Below are 20,478 nucleotides of genomic sequence, written 5' to 3' on the forward strand. Positions count from 1 at the left end.
AGTGCCCCTGATGGATCCTTTGTTGCCTGCCCCATGGCTGTGGTACCCCATGGCTGAGGTCATGTAATTTGTGGTGGTGCCTTGGATGGATTCCTTCTGTATGAGGGTGGTCCATCAGCCAGGCTTGTTGATGCGGTCGCAGTGGATGATCTTGGATCTTTCTAGTAGTGCTGTGGCAATGTTGGGCACGGAAGAGGGGTTGAGCCAGGTCTCTCTGGGAAAGAGGGTGACTAGTGTGAGGGTGGCAATGAGGTACCAAACCTTGGTGGTATGTTTGCTTAGTGAGCCTGTGTTTAGAAGGGCACTTGTGAGTTGGTGTTTTTGTTCAGGTGGTATCTGTGGTGTGTTCAGGGTGGGGCTTGTTGGTGGGCTGGTGTGTGTCGGGCAGATGAAGTGGCAGTGGGTGTAGATGAAAAGTCCTACCAAGGAGCATGGGTCAGTGTGGTGTCAGTGTTTGTTGTGGCATCTGGGGTCAGGGGTGTAGAGCTTGGAATGTGTGTATCTGTGGATGTGGGAGGGCCAGGGGTCATGGAACTGGGTGCCACCTGGCGCAGACAGGCTTGCCTTTGGTGCATCTTTGGCATGCCCGCTCTGTACGTCTGCTGCGTGGTCAGTGTGGCTTGCAATAAGTAGGTACAGCGGTGAGAGAGGAATCTGTTGGCAGGTAGAATGGTGAGCAGGAAAACCTTGGTGGGAAAACCCAGGCAGCGGTGGTGTCACTTTGTCAGCTACATGCCCAGGTGCCTACTAGTGTGGTTGTTCTCCGGCATGCATTAAGTAGGTCCACAGTGCCTCCTTCGACTCAGCCACATTCCTGCAAACCTGAAACAAGTCATTGTCATGCCTCTTTTCAAGAAACCGTCTGTTGAGCCAGCCACACTTTCCAACTACAGATCCATCTCTCTCTTCCCCTACCAGGCAAAAGTCTCAGAGAAACTAATCAATCGATGCCTCACCAAATAGCTCATTGATGCCACACTGTCTGGATTCAGGCTCAACCACAGTACAAAAGCAGTACTCATTTCCACCACAGACAAGATCCGCATGATCCTTGTCAAAGGAAACATGGCAGCCCTCATCCTCCTGGACTTCTCTGCAGCATTTAAAACAGTTTTACACCCCATCCTCATCAGGTGCCTGCATGAGATTAGCATCAAAGGACCTGCTGTCCACTAGAGCTGCTCCTTCTTAAAGAATGGAACACAAGCTGTCAGCCTGGAACCTTACTCCTCAGAAGCTCGTCAACTCATCTGTAGAGTGCCTCAAGGTTCATCACTCTGCCACACCCTTTTCAGTGGATACATGCACCCTCTGGCCAACGTCATCCGTGCACAAAACATAAGCATGCTCTCCTATGCAGAAGACTCAAAACTCACACTATCTCTGTCAGATAGGACTCCAGCAAAAGAAGCATGTTCTCCACCTGCATGACCGATGTCACTAACAGGATGAAAGCCAACTCTCTCAAACTCATCTCCGACAAGACCCGCACCCATCCCAGTAACCTCAGAATAAACATTGGCAGCAAACTTAACATGTCTCAAAAAGTTAATGCCATCACTGCATCCTGCTTCCACATCCTGAAGATGGAGGGAGATGTTCAAATGGGTCCTAAGCAACTCTAGAAAATTTGTCACTCATGCCCTAGTCACCAGCAAGTTGAAGTACAGGGACACCCTATTAGCAGGATCGCCAAGCAACTCACTACAAGACTACAAACCATTCAGAACTCAGCAGCCAGACTCATCCTCGGCCTCCCACACAACTCCCCACACATTCAAGGCAAAACACAAGTTAGCCTCCACTGCCTTTACAGTTGCATTTCCTTTCAACCAATCATCCAGACACCTCTGCTCTTACTCACACACATTCCATGCATACACAGATCCAGATCAATAGGACAGGCATTCTCTTGCATTGCTCCTGAAGCATGGAACAGCCTTTCACTCCACATCAGAGCCTTCTCTCTTCTTGAATTTCACAAGAAGCTGAAAACCTGAATTTTCAATTAACCAAACTACCATAGGTAGGGCTAGGCACACATACCAGTTCAGTGCTAGGATAGCCTCCCTGTTGATATTGCGTTTTACAAATACAAATAACATAACACTGTATGTTTTCACTACAACCTATATCCACACCATCACTCTTCATCCACATTTACCCTATACAACCTTCTACACAGTAGATAGTTTTATACCCACACACTAACTATACCCTAAATCAATACCTCACACTTATACTATCAACTGTTTATGCACTACACCACAACCTACACACTACACTAAATACACAACCAACCCTCTCCACAACTACATCATGCACCTCAAACCACACATCACCCCATTCCACCATCTACACCCTGCAGCCACATACGTTATACAGAATCACCTGTGCAGTACCTCTCAGACAGTGAGGTACTCCTTACAGTGTGAACCCACAATATCATACTCTACCACCTGCACTGCCACCTAACCTTCTCATCCTGTACCAAAACCTACACTTTACACAACCTGCACCAGTCATCCACTACTCAATGCATCACCACCTACACCACTACTTATACTGTATAGCTCCTACAGTCTCCACAATAATCCTACCTAAATATATCCTCCATGTGCCATTTGTACCACCTATGTCACCACCTGCACATTACACAACCCACACCATATTGGCACCTTACTTAATCTGTCAACATCCTACACAATAATTTGAAATATAATTCAATCGCAATTTTTTAAACATCTGCACTACAACCTACACTAACACCTATACAGCTAAGCATATCAATCAATCAATAGTTTATTCGGTCCAGATTTGGACCATTTGAGAAGTTAAAAGTAATCATACATACAAAAAGGTAGAAGCCATAAACCGTTGCATACTAAAAAAAAAAAAATATATATAAAAAGGACATTGGCAATTAATACAGGAAAAAAGTTCATAAAATTACATAAAAGGTTTCATAAATAGTTAAGACAAGACTCTCAAAATAGTCTCTGGATCTTACCCTATGCAAGACGCTAAATGCTAAAATGATACTGATCAGTTGTTAAAAGCATAAAAACCATTTTAAAACGGGTTTATACAATAAAAATAAGACATAAAAACTACATACGATAGCTTCTGTTAGCAAAAGTTAAAAATCAACCCGTGGAAAATGATGCCCTAAGTTAATCAGTTCTATTGAATAAGTTGATCCAATAAATTGCATCTTACCATTTGTAAAATTATATATGCTGAGGAGCTATAGGTCACTTCTGTTGGGGTAACCCATTAGACAGCATGCTCGGGGATACAGTCTTTTGTCCTCGATAGGTCGCACTAATAGTTTTATTTAAAATCCCAGACTTAATATAACAGGGTGCTAGTTCGCTAACTTCTAGACTGTACTTCAACCGGTGGATTAAGATCTGTAGTGATCCTACTGCGGATTTTCCATGCTGCTGCCAAATATTTAGAAACAGAACTCACTATCAGCATGGAAGTATCATATTTACATATTCTATATGCACTGTTACGGTTTTGTATTGACAGTGTTTTGCACAGAGGGGTAATCCACTTCCCTCGGGGGCATTTGTACAAAGGACAGAAAAATAGAACATGCTCAGAAGTTTCCTTGCATAGATGACAGTTTGTGCATTTGTCAGATAAGGAACTATTGGTCGACCAGCAGGCCGTGAAGCTGTTGACTGCCAATGTTCCATATCTGAACTGAAGTAATAAAGAGCGAGCACGGGCTGGTATAGGGAGATCCAGGAAGCTTTCAGGCAGAGGTTCGTGCTTAACCAGCAGGAACTCTGCTGTCAGCCGACCTAACCCATTTGAGCCGAGAGATTCCTCATGGATCTTTTCCCAATAACGGTCTTTGATCAGGCGTTTAGCGTTACCAGGAATCATCTCGGGATTTTCCCAAAAATGGGATGAATTCAGTTAAACCCAGGCCGCTTTCATCTCCCTTAGCCATCGTACTTTTTCCCATCCATAGCAAGGTGGCAATAATTCTTTAACTGCTAACCTGAAAGGTTCGAGTTCATCCGTTTTCCATAGTCTGACCCAGTACAGAAGTGGTCTTAAGTGTGCTGTGTCTTTAATACTATTTAGACCCAGGTCCAGTCTTAGGGGGAGCATCGGCGTACCCTTCCTTAGTCTGGATATGTGTCTAAGGAAATTATTTTCTTTGACTTGAAGAGTGTCCATTTGTCTGTGAGATCCCCAAAGTTCCGCTCCATATAGGGCCGCGGCGCGGATTTGGACTTTGTATATTTCAGAGATGAGGGTCAGAGGGGGACTTGTTGCAGCTAAGCATACTCCACTCATATACTGCACATTTCCATATCTACAACTGTTCCTTACACCCGCATCCAGAATCACTACCTTCATTTTATATTAGTGCCTATACAACCATGTATAGCAACACTATTCCCTACAGCACCTCCTGTACTTTCAGCACCATGTACACTATGCACTCTACACTACCATCTACACTAAAATACAGGGCATCATATGTTATTCTGCCATATAACACCTGTACCATTACCTATCTAGACACACACCCTGTTGTGCTATGTTTCTGCATGGCCTGTTTTAGTGGGTATTGCATTTGAGTCGAAATAACCTCTATGGTATATTTGTGCTGCATGTGTATATAAGATGTTCCCCCAACTTACTATGTAGGATGATTGTGACATTTTGTGTTGGCAAGTGTTGTTGGGTGCACTCTAATAGATGACTATACTGGGCATCTGTGCAATGTTGAATCTATACGTAGAGATGTTTTTTGTAATGTGTTCTGTTAAATGTTAGTTGTGGCAAAACAATAGCATCCTCTTGAAAGCCTAGGGAATTCTGATGTTGGTCATCAAGTTTCTATTCTCTATTTGCTTTCAGGAGGGCTTTCTTGTCTTATCATACCTTAAGCTGATCCAATGGAATCTGGACATGTTAAAGAAGTCAAACAGAGTGAACAACAATTAATTGGTAAGTGCAAATTAATGACTTCTAACAGCATCATACTTGATTCCCTTAGAAAACATAAAGGTGGGGTCCAGTTGTGAATATAGTGGTTTATTCTGCTGTTGCTAACCTCTGTTAAGTACTCCTAATTTTAACTCACAAGAGAAATAGTGCACAGGGCGAAGAAGCCAATTTCCCAGCAGCAGGGTTGTGTTAAAATGGCAAAGACTAGAACTCAGTCAGCTGGATAGATATTAGACCATGACTTTAGAGGACATCCTCTATCCATGTCTCTGAGGTTATCATTGTATCTAAGACAAAAAAAAATTCAAACCAATTGGATGTTTGTTTATCTTCTGCCAACCTATAATGTTTCACAATACGCCTTCCTCCAGATCACTCTGCCTGTGTTTTAGGCCTCACTAGATATATGCACTGGCCTAAAGCTATATACTTCCTCCTGACCTCCAGGACTACTAGACTGTCTTTATTGCTTACTATATTCACCTGAGAGAGTCATTCCTCAAATTGGGAGATATGCATTACTGGAAAATATTGATGAATCCGCTTCAAAGCGACCAGAAACATGGAGTTAAATAGCATAACTCATTCTCACAGAAATTCTCAAGATCAAAGTGCGGTCATTCCTTAGCAACAACCTTTTTGTTTCCCCCTCAAAAGCGATCATGAATAATACTGCCATTCCCTACAGGCTCTTATGTGGCTGTCCAACCAGAGGGCCCTGAAAAATCATAAAGAACAACGACTAACAACTTTTAAGAAGGCAGAAACAGATATGCTGATTTGTGTTACCACCTTCAGCCCTCTATCTCACGAGCTTCAGAAAATTATTTTAAAAAACTGGAGAATCCTTGAGTCAATGTGCCTTACCCTTAGCAAGACACATGCATTCCTTTGAGAGCGAGACGTATTAAGGATATAAGCAATGTTTCCCTCCTACATTGAACTTCTTTCCCCTTCCCTTCTTAAGTGTTATAGAGATTTTTGTGTTAGCCGCCTGCTCAGGCAAAGAGGCTTATTAATCATCATTGGTAAAAGACTCATCTGCTTGATGCCCATATTCTGTATAACATAATCTCACTAATCTGCCTAATTTTGTCTTAAACACCATGGAAATTTGTGGATTGCCATTTCGTTTGTCATTGCTACTAATCAAAGCCTCCTTGCCACAGCTTGCAACCAGTACTTTGAGCATAACTGCAAGTCCTGTTTAACTTACTCCACACTTCACATTATCTCACTACTCTACCTGTTCATGTACCTCTCCTCCTCTTGAAATTGAGCCATGTAAGCTAGATAACTGGGTTATTACTTTAGTTAATGGCTGGATGCCATCCTTTTTAGTCCTGGACATGCCGTAAAACCTATCCTGTTTACCTCGTGAGGGGAAATAAATCCCCTGATGAAGGACCAACTAAGATCCGAAATGCAAAGGGGACATAGGGGACAGATGTAATACAGAACCATGCACTATGAATGAGCTCTGAAGTAAATGAATACAATAATGAAAAAATCTGAAGGATTAGTTTTGAAGATATGTGTAAGTGTGTCGATGTGAAGTATACTGAGCAATAATATGAGTTCTGAGATAAACGCTCATAACTTGGTCCAGTCCAGTCTCTGACCACATAATTGCAGCATTATTGGTTTCACAGACTTGAACCATTCAAAAGACAGTAATTGACAATGTCAGTGGGTTTAGTCTTGAGTTTAAAAGTGAACACTTTTATGCGTTGATGTTGAAAATGCAACTTTTAGGAAGGCATAAACAGATAAGCTGATTTGTGTTGCCACTTTTAGCCCTCTATCTAACGATCTTTAGAAAATTATTAAAAAGAACTGGAGAATCCTTGAGTCAGGTGGCTTTCCCTTAGCAAGACTCATACATTCCTTTAAGAGAGCGAGAAGTATTAAGGATATAATTGTGCATAGATGCCCAAAACAAATAGTGAAAAAGACCAATAAAATGACACTGTGGGATCTACCACCATCAGTGGGCCATTCTCCTTGTAGGAAGTGTAGTATCTGTCCCTTCACAAAGAAGATATAAGAATTGAATCTCGGCTTGAAGACCACATGGAAACTGAAAAGTCTAACTAATTGCAACAGTAAGAACATAATATATATGATTAAATTCCTGTGCAGTCTTTTGTACATTGTAATGATAATGAGATGAGTAGGTACTTGTATGTGTAAACATAGGAGTACAATAAGATGCAGATGGGACTCAACTAGGTCCACCAACCACTACATTGAGAAGGGCCATTGAATCACTCGGTGGGGCCGCTCTCATTTTACTCACTTTGGTGTTGTTTCCAACTGAATAAGGATATATCTTCCCTTTCAAATATCGTTAAATTGTATCTTGCATAAAAGGGATTTACAACCATTAGATAATCAACCACCAATATTGTCCTAGTGATGTATAAATTAAAAATGTTAAAGATTATTTAAAAAATCACATCCCTGTTGGTTTCTGCTGACTGAATAAGGTTTTATTTTTCCATTAAAATATAACTAAGTCATGGTATGTAACAACGGTATTTATCATCATCACATAATCGACCCTTAAATGTTTTGCAAAGATGTATGCATACTATATGTAATAAATATACAATAAATCACGACCCCGTTAGACTTTTACGGTTTACAAAAAACACACTCCTCGCTGCGGTACTTCAATTCCCATGATTCTCCTGCATGTCGATTGGCAATGATGTGCCTTGAGCGTCGTCACGTTACGCCGTAGCTTTGATTCCAATGACTTACTGGGGTCTTCAAATATGTCAGACTTGCTCCCTTCCACCATACCAGCGACTGGGAGCAGGTCCTGTTTGGTGTGGAAGAACGGTGTACCTTTTGATGAAGTGTGTACGGCTCCTGCGGGGCTTGATTTGTCCATCTGTACTAAGCGCCTCAAGCAGACCAGATGTCGGATGTTTCTATGTGTATGGTTTCAAGCATGTGGGCATATTTTCCATGAGCGGACCTGACATCGGAAGTTCCTGTGTGTGTGGTTTTAAGCTTACAAGCACATATTGCATGAATGTTAGGATGAGCCTGAAGTTTGCACATGGTCGACCACCTTTTGCTAAAAATGCTTTAAATAGATCAGATGTCGTGAGTTGTTGTGTGTGGGCATCTGATTTTTCACATATACAGTGTGTGGCTACTGATGAATGAACCATAACTTCATACTTGGCACCATTATAGCGGCCAATCTTATTATTATTCTTTTTTTTTAAATGCTACTATGGCAATTTGACATGTCTGTCTCAGTATCCACATACGCCTTGATAGAACAAAATCTATTCTTATATATATGCTGATGATTTGAGTTTACAAGATCTAATGATTACAAAAGACTGGTGAGTTGGTGTCAAGATGGTGACATGGGTACGTGATTAGTGAGTTTGAGTAACTCTTTCTTTTCAACTAGAATTTCTCCAAATTCTTATAACTGATACTGTTGGAGCACTGAAGCTGTGCCCCATATGAGTAATGAAATTGATTCTGATATTTTAACCTATTTTTCTGTGATTAGTGTGTAGCTACAAAGGACACCGTCCCCTTCTCTGACCAGCAGCAAGGACCCCCATTAGACTAGGGTAAGGGATAGATTTTATTTGCTGTTTTTTGTGGGGTTTCTCAGCTCAAGCATGCATTACAAAGGGCTCTGTAACCTGGCTGCTGTCCATGTATACGGTAACTCAAGAACGTGTGCTTGGAAGTGAGCATTGAGTCACTTCGACTTGGTTCACCAACAACTAGCCACTCACCCAACTCCACCCTAACACCTCCCTCAGCTCAGCTGTTTCGGTGGTTACGCCTAGAGCCCAAGCAACACATCACTATAATGTTCTCCACTGACTAAGAAATGTGGCATGAGCCGGAAAAAAGAGGGGCACCAGAACCCTATATTTGTTGACTCAAAGTGTGTCAGGGTGGGTGGCAGAATGGAAAAAGTACTGGGTCACCTAGGGGCCAAATATGTACAGGGGTGTTAGAGGGAGAGTGGTGTTGCAAGTTACAAGAGCACCAAGGAACGCAGCCCAAATATATGCTCTTGGGGTTCCAAGAGAGTTGGAAGTAGTGGTCAACAGGGCACCTAGTTCAGGAGTCTAAAAGTTAACCCAGCGTAGACAGAGCGGGAAGTAATAGACAACAGGCACCGCAAGCAAGATGCCTGAAATATGGCGGGCAAGTGATGTAAGAGTAATGAGCCACCAGGGTCCAAAACACAGCAATTCTAAAATGTAATATAAAGTGTGAGAGGGCAATGGTTAAGTCATTGAGGCAGTAGCAAGCATGGAGTAGAGAGGAGGAAGGTGTTGAGTTAAATGTACATCTGTTGCTGCTTCATTGTCCCATTGCAACAACCTACAGAAACACAACACAAAACAAACTGACAAGCATTAAGTTATCCTTCCTACATATGCCAATTAACAATGTTCAGTAGTATACTCAAGCGGACAACTGAAGTGTACCTGCAGCTAATTCAAGACTTAAGGCCTGATTTAGATTTTGGCAGAGGGGGTTATTCCATCACAAACATGATGGATATCCCATCCGCCGTATTACGATCCTATAATAGCGTATGGAGCTCATAATACAGCAGATGGGATTTCCGTCTCATTTGTGCTGGAGTAACCAGTCCTCCAGTATCTAAATCAGGCGGTTAGTATGGCTGGACACATAATACACAGTCACTGCCTGCAAGGTATAGTAGGATAGTACAGGAACATATGAAGGAGAACCTTGAAAGCCAACTCTTCAGATGATGAACCAGCTTGTGACTTGCCTTCCAAATTCTAATGCCCCTTCTGATAAAGTATACTAGTCCTTTATTCATGGAACACAGGTCCATTAGGCTGAACCTAATGACAGCATTTGTTGTGTGTGAACAGTTAAAGATCTGAGTGTGGTTAGAAGGAGATGGAGTCTGATGAAAATAAAAAATAATGTCTTGAATCTGATTTCTAAAACCACCTTCTTGCTGAGCAAACTCTGTCTCAGCATCAGATCAGAGACAAGTATTTTGGTGGCTAGAGTTGGGTTGATGCACTCATGTTTCCACAGTCTTTCAATACTAGTTCAAAGAATTTTTCTTGTGTGCTTGCACAAGAAGAGGGAACAGCCACACCATGCTCTTCAATTTTACAGATAACCAGTCCTATAAGCACACCAAAGCTACAACAAATCCTTCTTGTATTAATTCACAGTATTTTTTCCTTTATTGTTCCATTGACTCAAACCATACTACGTGTTTCATCCGGTGCCGTGTTGCTACCCCTTCATCAAAGCTAGAAAATATTTGCAATCATACCATAAGAGTCTGTCCTTGTAACTTAAATTCTCAGCACCAATGTATTTTAACTAAGAGAGGGATGAAAGTAGAGCCAAACCATTTGCTAAAAGCTGCAAAATGACACCAAAATCTGTGCTCAAAACAATCATTTGCCATCCAAGTGTGTGCACAAGGCATCACCTAATACGGGGTATTCCTGATAGTCCCAATTTGTACTTTGTTTTGGCAGCATTAGTATTCTGTATCCAACGACTCATTCTAAATTCATAGTTAGACAATCCAACCATAACAGATGAATACATCAATGCATAGTGCCACTCAAAGAACACAGTGAAGCTTACTATATTGAGAGGCTTACACATCTCTTGCAGTTAGTAGTATCATACATTCATGTAAATGATTCTCACAAATATTATCTTGAAGTGATGACACACTTTTTATTCACTATGATTATATGCAAATAAAGGAATCCATCCGAATAGTCATTCAGTATGAAAATGTGTGTATACCCTAATCGGATTCTGGAGAATAAAACTTAAAACCAGTTTTAATTGTATGAAATAAAAGACATTGTCCATAAATACCTAAGATTTGTTGAAGTGTTTATCTACACCTTTAAACTAGGGCCAACGTTTATATAGCGCTTACTACACCTACATGGGGCACTGAATTTCTTGCCTGCATGAGTAGCATGATGCACTATGTAGAGTGTGTGATTGGAAGGATTTTGTTTTTGTTTTAATCCTGTTTAGGAAATGTTTCCATGTCATGTGTGATGATCACTGAGGCACGGGTATTGTGTTTTGATAGGCAACACGTAACAGTGTGTTGGAAAACGAAGTGTAAGAGAGAGATTAACTGTTTTATGGTTTTCAGTATGCTGTTAGGTTTGAACAGCTCTGCAGGTCCCTTTATGGTATTTCATATGATATAGTTAGCTAGCTATTGCACTGAGTTGTCCAGTCTGAGATTTTATAAATAGCTGTGGTCCTCAGCTGGCATTGTTGGAGGGAGTGAGAAAGGGAGAGATCTGTTGGGATGTGCATTCTTATTATCCTATATCTGAGTGTCTATGTGAGATGTAGAAAAGTGGCTGAATTGCATGGGTATTTGGAACCTGCAGTGAATGCACTATATTAAAGTCCTTTAAAACTGTTCAGTAATGTGTGACAGATCTCTTCGTTTATTCAATGCCTGTTCGTTTGGTGGTGTTTGTTTTTGTGACTGTACAGTGCTGATGTTGGACAACCCTCGTAGCAGATATGTAGTATGTGAATTTAATAGGTGTAATTTAAAATTTGTTGCAGATGTTTGCGTATTATGGTTTTAGTATTATTGTGGGCAATAAGCAATATATAGAAGGACACTTTTGTGCCTTTCTGGAAGCTGTTAAAAACTTGGCTCTTTTCCGTCAAATTATAAATGTCTTCCCAGCAAGTCTGTTTTTCTCCCCTGTCTCTCTTCGCACTTACTTGCACTACTCTCTGCATAGCACTTCGATGCCACGGCCGGAATGCGCTTTACAAATACAAATTTACAAATACAAATTTTGCATTACTATATAATGCCACAGCAACCCAGGGGTCAGCCCTTTTGATTACCTACATAATATACGCAGTTTGCAATATGCTCATCAAACACAGTATTCTCGTTCTTGAATCACATTTTGAGAAAAGGAGAAAAAAGCCCCGGGGGCCCCAATCTATATAAAGAACATAAGCCCTGTACATCACATCTCTTTGTGATTTATTTATATTATAGTAAGTTGAATCTCATATAAAGTGCAGTACTTTCACTAGTTTCCACGGTTTGTCATTGGGTCCAATTTCTCATTAAAGTATCATGCCCTTGATGTAACTAAGGCAACGATTGTGTGATTCAATATAAAATAAACAGTACACGTTTATTATGTCCTATCTAATTCACTCAGAAAGGGTATTAACAGTTGCTGTTTAAATACTATAAATTGTGTCTGGTTTGCTTATTTTTGTAAATCCCAAACAAAGTGTAGGGTTAATATGATTAATTTGCATGGATTGTCATTGGTTATCAGTTTCAGTGTCATGCCCTACATGTGGTTGAAGTAACAGGAGTGTCAATCTGTATTAAAGAGAAACGGGACAAGGATATCACACATCTGTCTAAATTGCCTAGTACAAATATCACTAGTCCACAATTAAACTCACTGCTCAATAGCTTGTGAGCTCGGAGAGCAACATAATTACATCAGTTAGCCCGGGATTGTCCTGGGTAAGGGCATCTTACAGTCTAGTCAGCTAATGAATGCTGGACCTGGTCCTTTTTGGAGGGTTATCCCCAAACTTTTGCCTTCTTTCTCTTATTCTTTCTGACTTTTCTTGTTGGCTTTAGGATTTCTGGGCACTTTACCACTGATAACCAGTGCTAAAGTGCATATGCTCTCTGTCTAAGATGTATTGATGATTGGTTCCCCCATGATTGGCATATTTGATTTACAAGTAAGTCCCTAGTGCACCAGGTGTGTCCAGGGCCTGTAAATCAAATGCTACTAGTGGGGCTGCAGCACTGATTGTGCCGCCCACATGAGTAGTCCTGGAAACATGTCTCAAGCCTGCCATTACAATGTCTGGAGTTTTAAACTGCCATGTCGACCTGGCAAGTGCACCGACTTGCCAGGCCCAAACCTTCCCTTTTACTACCTTTTACAGCGTGTAAGTCACCCCTAAGGTAGGCCCAAGGCAGCCCCATGGGCACAGTGTGGTGTATTTAAAAGGTAGGGCATGTTCTGGTGTGTTTTGCATGTCCTGATAGCGAAATACTGCTAATTCTGGTTTTCACTATTGCAAGGCCTATCTCTCCCATAGGTTAACATGGGGATTTCCTTGAAATATCTTTTAAGTGTAATTTCCCATTGGTAACAGATAGAATATGGGGGTTGGGCTCGCTGAACTCACAATTCAAAAATACATCTTTCTGTGAAGTTGGTTTTTGAATTGTAGGTTTGAAAAAGCCACTTTCAGAAAGTGGGCATTTTCTTGCTTAAAAATTCTATGCTTCTGCTGAATGCACGTCTGGGTCAGGATGACAGTTGAGCTGAGGTGTGCCCTGCATATCCTGGTGGCCCATCACCAGGCTGATGGGTCTTCCTCAGCTAGAGTGGTGGGAGGAGCTGACACTTGCACCTGAATAGGGCTGTGTCTGTCCACACACAATGCAGTCTCCAACACCCTGGAGTGTCTGGAGCCAGGGCAGGGTCGTCTGCACTAGAAAGACTTCTCTTTGAAGTTTGCCTACTTCAAAGATAGAAATAGGTATAAATACTGGACCTCTGAACCCAAATAGTCAGAACAATTCTGGACTGAGAAAATTCTGCCAGGAAGAAGAGCTGGATGCTGTAGGAAGGACTGCCAGTCTGCCTGTTGCTTTGTTATGCTGGCCTGCTGCTTACTGCTTCTGTCCTGGGAGTGAAAGGACTGGACTTTACTTTCTACATCCTGCTTTCCAAGGGTCACCAAGGGCTTGAACTAAGCTTGCCTCCTGTTTAGAAGTCTCAGGGACATCAAAGCCTTCATCTTCCAGCACATGGGCTCTCTTGCTGAGAGTCCTCACTTGCCAAGTGGTGATAAATCAATTTCCTGGACCCTTGGAAGTGAGCTGTGGTTTAACCAAGAAGAAACTAAGCACATCGACTCTGGCACCGCTCTTCAACTGCATGCCACTGCCTGCACCAGAGCCGTGGTCCCCGCTAAGTGCAACGACCGCGACCTACAACACAGGCCTGATGCAGCGCCTCCAAAGTTCCGCCACAGCGTGAGTCCCGAGTGCCTTATCCCCGACTCTGACACCATCACAGCACCTGTGGCCCCGTGGTGGGATCGCACCACTGCAAAGTTGACGCCTTGCATCTTCACCTGCTGGATTCACTGACCCCGCCAGGTTGTAAGGAACTGACACCCCATCACCTGCCCTGCAACCATAAGGAACCAATGCCCCACCTCCCCTGCCTAGCAGTAAGGAACCAACAGCTCACCTTCCCTGTGCCAGTAAGGAATCACCGTCACTCCAGCTCCAGCGACGCCTCACCTTCCCACCTTTATGCAACCTCTTTGTTTCCTCATAGTTTTCCAAGTTACTATACCTGGGGTCCGTGCCACTCTGTGACCAGTCTGCACTCCCTTGCGGGTGATGTTAGACTGTTAGGAACAACTCTGTCAAGACGTCATGATAGCCCCAGTTGGAGCTATTGTGTTTCTAAGCATTTTACTAAGATTTAATCTTTGAAAATGTGTATCTTTTCTTGTTTATGTTGGAATTCAGTCATTTTGGTCTTAATTCATTCAGATAAATATTGACTATTTTTCTAAACTGGTGTGAAGCACTTTGTTGGTGTTTTCACTGTGTTAATGTGAGTGTGTGTGTACAAATACTTCACACATTGCCTCTGAGATTAGCCAGACTGCTCGTGCCAAGCTAACAAAGGGGGTAAGCAGAGGTTACCTTATCTGTGTGGCTCCCTTACCATGAATAGAGTGAGGGTCCCTATTTAGATAGTGTGAAAACCACTCCCAACTAGAGGCTCAATTTCCAACAATGAAGTAGAATATAAAGATTTGTTTTTATAAAGTCACCCTTCATTAAGGTAGATTACACAGTGCAGGTGTGATAAGTCACTTGCACCAAAAAAGATAGAAGTATAACTGTTGGAAATAACCATCTTTTGCGTGGAATTTACTCAGATAGTTGCTTTCTTTTACTGAAAAGTTTCTTGTTCGGCATAGGACTCTGCAGCACTTTATCCCTGCTATTCAGGGGTAAAGTGCTTCTGCCCTCCCTTTAAACATGTTAAAATTGTCATATTCCAAATTGGCATATTTAGTTTACTTATACATCCTTAGTTTGTGGTGCTATATGTTCCCAGGGCCTGTAAATTAAATTATATTATAAGAAGTAAAATACTAAAAAGGGTGGGGGGGGGGACTTATAATCCGCACCAATGTGAGGCAATTGCTTCACTAGTTCTAGTTGAAGGTTGTGATTTAATGTCCTTTAACACCTAAACAGTAAGCTCGACTTTCCCAGAAACGGGAGGAATAAAATATTTACACATCAATTGAAACAAATTGAGGTTTTCCTTTCCATTATAGGAAAATATTATTGGTAGATTTACAGGGCCTAATTCACAAGGGAAAAACTTTCACTGTTGAGTAGGTTTAACCAACTATGAGTTATAATTTGCTAATAGTAAATTTATGACTACGGAGAGTCCGCTAAAAAAAGATAGCCCTGTCCTATCTTTTTATGTTCAGAGTTCTCTGCTATGACTGTGGAGTCTCCAAAGTCATAAAATTACTCCTAGTAAAATTAAACTCATAGTGTGTGAATACCAACAAAAATAATAGACTTAAACCAGTGTGTTTACCTTTGGGAATCAGGCCGTATGTTTTGATCAGTCTACATATACCTTTTCTTATAAAGCTGGAATCCAATATGTGAACATATTTTGTGAATTTATGCTTTACAGCATGAGGGAGTAGGTCACTGAATGACTTTGCTGTGTATTGCGTAACCTAGGAAATTCCCAAGCAACATGAAGTCCCACGTGACTTTGTTACACAACACCCCCCTTCTGTTATAACTCTCTCAGTGCCAGTAGCTTGGTGCATTGTTCACGGCTACAGCAGGCTTTCCTTGACTATATTACACATTCATAAAAAATAAAGAATACATGTTCAGACCTGATGGGACACAGAAAATTCTATTTGTTTGAGGTTATAGAATTGTGTTTAGATAAATACCTTACATAAATATCAACGCTTGACCTCCTGACATGAAACATTCATTGCTGTGTCAATGCCATTGAAATGTCTGTTGCGAAACCCTTAACACAACCTATTCAAAGTGTGTATTTAGCATGGCTACACTGTGAAAGCAGAGCTTAATGTCTGCAAACCAACGTTTCTGCTCTCAAGGAGTGGAAATATTTAGCTGTATATCACTCCTCTGATAAGGACCTGAGGGCAATGTTCGACTCCGTCTATCTGCAATAACAATAGGTTGCGTTACCAATTGTGTGTATGTATATCAAGCTAGTGCAGAGATCTGCAGAGCTCTGATTGGCTGCCAACACTTCAATCAGGAAGTATTGGCAGCCATGTTGGGCCTCTGCTTCAGCCAAGTCCCACATAAAAAGTGAAAATAAGAAAGGGAGCAGGGTACGAATACCCTGACCCCCAAGCCTTGTTCTTGGGGTCACAGAGAGACCCTGGCAGGGCAAAAAAAGCATTTCTAAAAGAAAAAACAATTTGCAGCAAATTCTCAAACAATGGGGAAAAAAGAGCAGTCTCCCGCACTTGTTTATACTATAGCCCCCAGTGGGTCAGGTCCGGGGGGCATGTGCAGATATTTTAAACTTCAATGAGGAGGGCACATGGGGCCCCCCTCCTAGGGCATTTTTCTGCCCTGGGGACCACCACCTCCTTGGGGCTTATATTTGCATGACAGGGGGCGTGTGTGCCCTCCCATCCCCACACCCTGGAGACCATCACCTTCTTGGGGTTTTAAAACAAAACATTTTATGAGGGGCACGTGAAACCCCTGAGCCCCAGGGACAACCACCCCTATGGGGTATACAGAAAGAAATGGGGGAGGTTGTGCCTCTTCCCCCCCCCCCCCCCCCCACAGGGACCACCACCTCTCCCTCAGGCTAAGTTGAAAGTAGTGGGTGGACTTTGTGGAAATGGACACCACCCTGGGACCAAAATAACTTTCAAAGTGGAAGGGGGGTTGCATGAACTCCCTCCTGGGCCATATATGGCCCCAGGGACCACCACCTCCTTGGGGCCAGCCGGCAAACAACAAAGGAGGGAGGCACACATGGCCCTCCTTCTGGAGTCAATAATGTCCCTGGGGACCGCCACCCCCTACGACTGGTTCCTGCTATGTCTTGGGGAGCCCACCTTGTGACATAGCTCTTTGTTCTGACTTGGTGGGAGCTTTGACAGTTCCCACCAAGTCAGAGCAAACACTCTTTTTCTAGCGGGCAAGAGCTGTCAAAGTGCTCTCACCCACTGGATGCACAGGTTTCATCTCTTTCCGAAGAGATGAAACTATTGCTCTTACACACAGGGAGCTGTGTGTTTAGCAGCTCCCTGTGTGCAATAGCAGTGAGGGATCCTGCAGGAGGCGGGGAGCCGGTTGGTGCTGCGGGGGCCTTGAGTCCCGAATGGAGCAGAGAGAGGCAGAATTAAGGTCAGAAATTAGCAGAAAGGCAAGATAAAGGTGAGAAACAAGCAGAAAGCAACAAGATAAAGGTGAGCAACAAACAGAAAGACACAGCATAAAGGTCAGCAACGAGCAGAAAGAGGTAGGATAAAGGTGATAAATGAGCAAAAAGAGGCAGAGTGAAGGTGAGAAACTAGCAGAAGAGGAACAATGAAGTTCAGCTGCGATCAGAAAGACACAAAATATAGGTAAGAAATTAGCAGAAAGAGGCAGAATAAAGGTGGGAAACGAGCAGAAAGTGGCAGAATAAAGTTCAGCAATGAGCAGAAAGAGACCGAATAAAGGTGAGAAATTAGCAGAAAGAGGCAGAATAGAGGTCTGAAAGGAGCAGCAAGAGGCAGAATAAAGGTCATAAACGAGCAGAAAGTGGCAGAATAAAGGTGAGAAACTAGCAGAAGAGGAACAATGAAGTTCAGCTGCGATCAGAAAGACACAAAATATAGGTAAGAAATTAGCAGAAAGAGGCAGAATAAAGGTGGGAAACGAGCAGAAAGTGGCAGAATAAAGGTCAGCAATGAGCACAAAAAGGCAAAATAAAGGTGATAAACGAGCAGAAACGAGCAAAATAGAGGTCAGAAAGGAGCAGCGAGAGGCAGAATAAAGGTCAGAACTGAGGAGAAAGAGTCCGAATAAAGGTCAGAAGAGAGCAGAAGGAGGCAGAATAAATGTCAGAAATGAGCAGAAAGACGCAAAATAAAGGTCAGAAACCAGCAGCAAGAGGCAAAATAGAGGTCAGGCGAGAGCAGAAAGAGGCAAAATAATTGGCAGAATGAGCAGAAGGAGGCAAACTAGAGGGCAGGAGCGAATAGAGAAGAGGTAGAAAACGAGCAGTGGAGGCACAAAACCAAAGGAAGCAGAGGGTAATGGACTGCAGGCAAGCTGGACAGGAGGACATTGTAATGATGTAACATGGCTCCATGCCAGAACACTGGGCATGGAACCAGCTTGTTCTGAGGTTCTGTGATGCAGGGTTCTCTGCATGACAGTTGATATGCTGGCTGTTGGTTGAGGCTGTAATAAATACCTCCTACCACATATCTTCATCTGGTGTGGATTCACATTATTACACTGGCGACGAGGATGGGATAAAAAGGAACCCAGAGGAAGGGACAGCCTCAACAACAACAAAGAAGGAAGAGCTTGGATTATTTAAGAGAAAAACGGAGATAACTTAAAGAGACGTGCTGGGAGAGGATCGAGCGTCTTGCAGCATGTTCTAGCAGAGAAAAGTGTGAAATTGCGGTTGTAGGGGCTTTGTGGAAAGCTGTTTGAGCATTTACTAAGGATCAAAGTGGTCTCTGGATGCTTCACGACGTCAGAAGGTCAGTGAGCAATTGAAAAAGGACTGTAAGCTGTGGGAATTGTTGGCGGCCATCTTGAGTGTGGTGAAAGGAGAAAAACAAGCCAGATTGACTGAAGAAAATAGACTGGATGTTTGGTTGCGGCCATTTTGAGTGAGGAAAACGATCCGAGATTGCTCAAAGAGAAAGCAAGCCCAACTGCCTGAAGAAAACGGACTAAATGTTTCGTGGCGGCCATCTTAGATGAGGAAGAAGGAATTTTTTTTTATTTTTTAAAGATTTTTTTTTTTTACAGCGCAATTGTTGGAGGTCATCGAAGAAGAACATCGACGGTCTATTGGAAGTTGAAACTTAGACGGAGACTGGATAAGGATCACTATATTGGTTTGTGGTCACGGGAATATACATTTCTTTGGAAACTTTATTGCACTTGTGGAATACAAGTATTGGGCGTTGTAAAATGAAGTAAACTGAAAAGGTCGTCTCTGCGGTGACAAACACACCTGAAGACCCGTGTTTGATATAGCGGCATCGTGCTGGGACATACGGTGACTGGGAAACCTTTTGGACTTTAAGTACTTTTAGCAATTAGTAGGGTTTGGAATATATTGTGGGGAAGAAGTGTTTTACACCTCTTGTGAGTATGCAGAATGTTACGGCGCCGCCGTTTTTCTTGTCAGATCCAGGAGAACCGGTTATTAAGTGGAAGAAATGGAAAAAGATTTTTGAGAATTATGCCAGGGTGTGTGGTACGAATTTGAGTGGTGAAAGGAAGCAGGCACTTTTGTTACATTGTTTAGGGGGTGAAGGACAGGAGGTGTTGGAAAATCTACCTCCATTGTCGCAAGCTGATCAGAGGGGGTTGAATGAATATGAAATATGTGCAAGACAACTAGATTTACATTACTTGCCAAAGATTAGTACTATTATGGAAAGGTACCATTTTGGTTTGCGGGAGCAAGGGAAAGAGGAGAGTGTTGAAGAATATATTACGGCGTTACAGAAGTTGGCTTCAAGTTGTAAATTTGGGGCGTTGGTAGAAGAAAGGATTAGAGATCAGTTTTTGCTGAGGTGTTGCAGTGATAAAGTGAGGGAAGAACTCTGGCTAAAGGACGAGCCACCGTTGGATGAGGTTGTTAGTATTGCAAAAAGGGTAGAGCATATGTTAAAGTGTGTTGGAGAACTAAGTAAAGCACATAAAGAAGGCAAGGTCAGTGTAAAAGCACAAGAAGTGGAGTGTCAAGTCATACAAAAAGATGAGAAGAAAAAAAAGTATGAGGGTGTCCGTGAGAAAGGTGGTGTAATTGAAAATAGCGCAGAAAAGACACAGGGGAATAGGAGGTTTGCAACACCTTTTCAAGGAAATTGCTACAGATGTGGAAGATTTGGACACATGGCTAATGCAAGTGAGTGTCCTGCTAATAGGATTACTTGTAATGTTTGCGGAAAAAGAGGACATTTTGGGAAAAATTGTAGGATGAGGAATAGGAGAGATTCTAGATCAGAAATAAAGGAAGTCAGTTTTCAAGTTAGTGAGAGTGAGGTGGAACATCCCTCTGAATGGGTTTTGGTGGGGGATGTTAGAGTCAAAATGAAATTTGATTCGTGCTCTCACATCACGTTTCTCTCAAA

General features: G+C 42.3%; 1 protein-coding gene across 2 annotated transcripts in view; it reads left to right on the forward strand.

Annotated features, from left to right (window-relative positions):
• The window catches only part of STOML3 (stomatin like 3), a 129,898-nt gene that overhangs the window by 22,203 nt on the left and 87,217 nt on the right, over window positions 1-20,478 (forward strand). For both annotated transcript variants that reach the window (XM_069205488.1, XM_069205489.1), the window contains exon 2: window positions 4,891-4,980. In XM_069205488.1, coding sequence (XP_069061589.1) covers window positions 4,929-4,980 — 52 coding nt within the window. In that variant the 5' untranslated portion in view covers window positions 4,891-4,928. The remainder of the gene's footprint in view (window positions 1-4,890; window positions 4,981-20,478) is intronic.

This window comes from Pleurodeles waltl, chromosome 8 (genome assembly GCF_031143425.1).
Source record: "Pleurodeles waltl isolate 20211129_DDA chromosome 8, aPleWal1.hap1.20221129, whole genome shotgun sequence".
Classification (NCBI taxonomy): Eukaryota; Metazoa; Chordata; class Amphibia; order Caudata; family Salamandridae; genus Pleurodeles; species Pleurodeles waltl.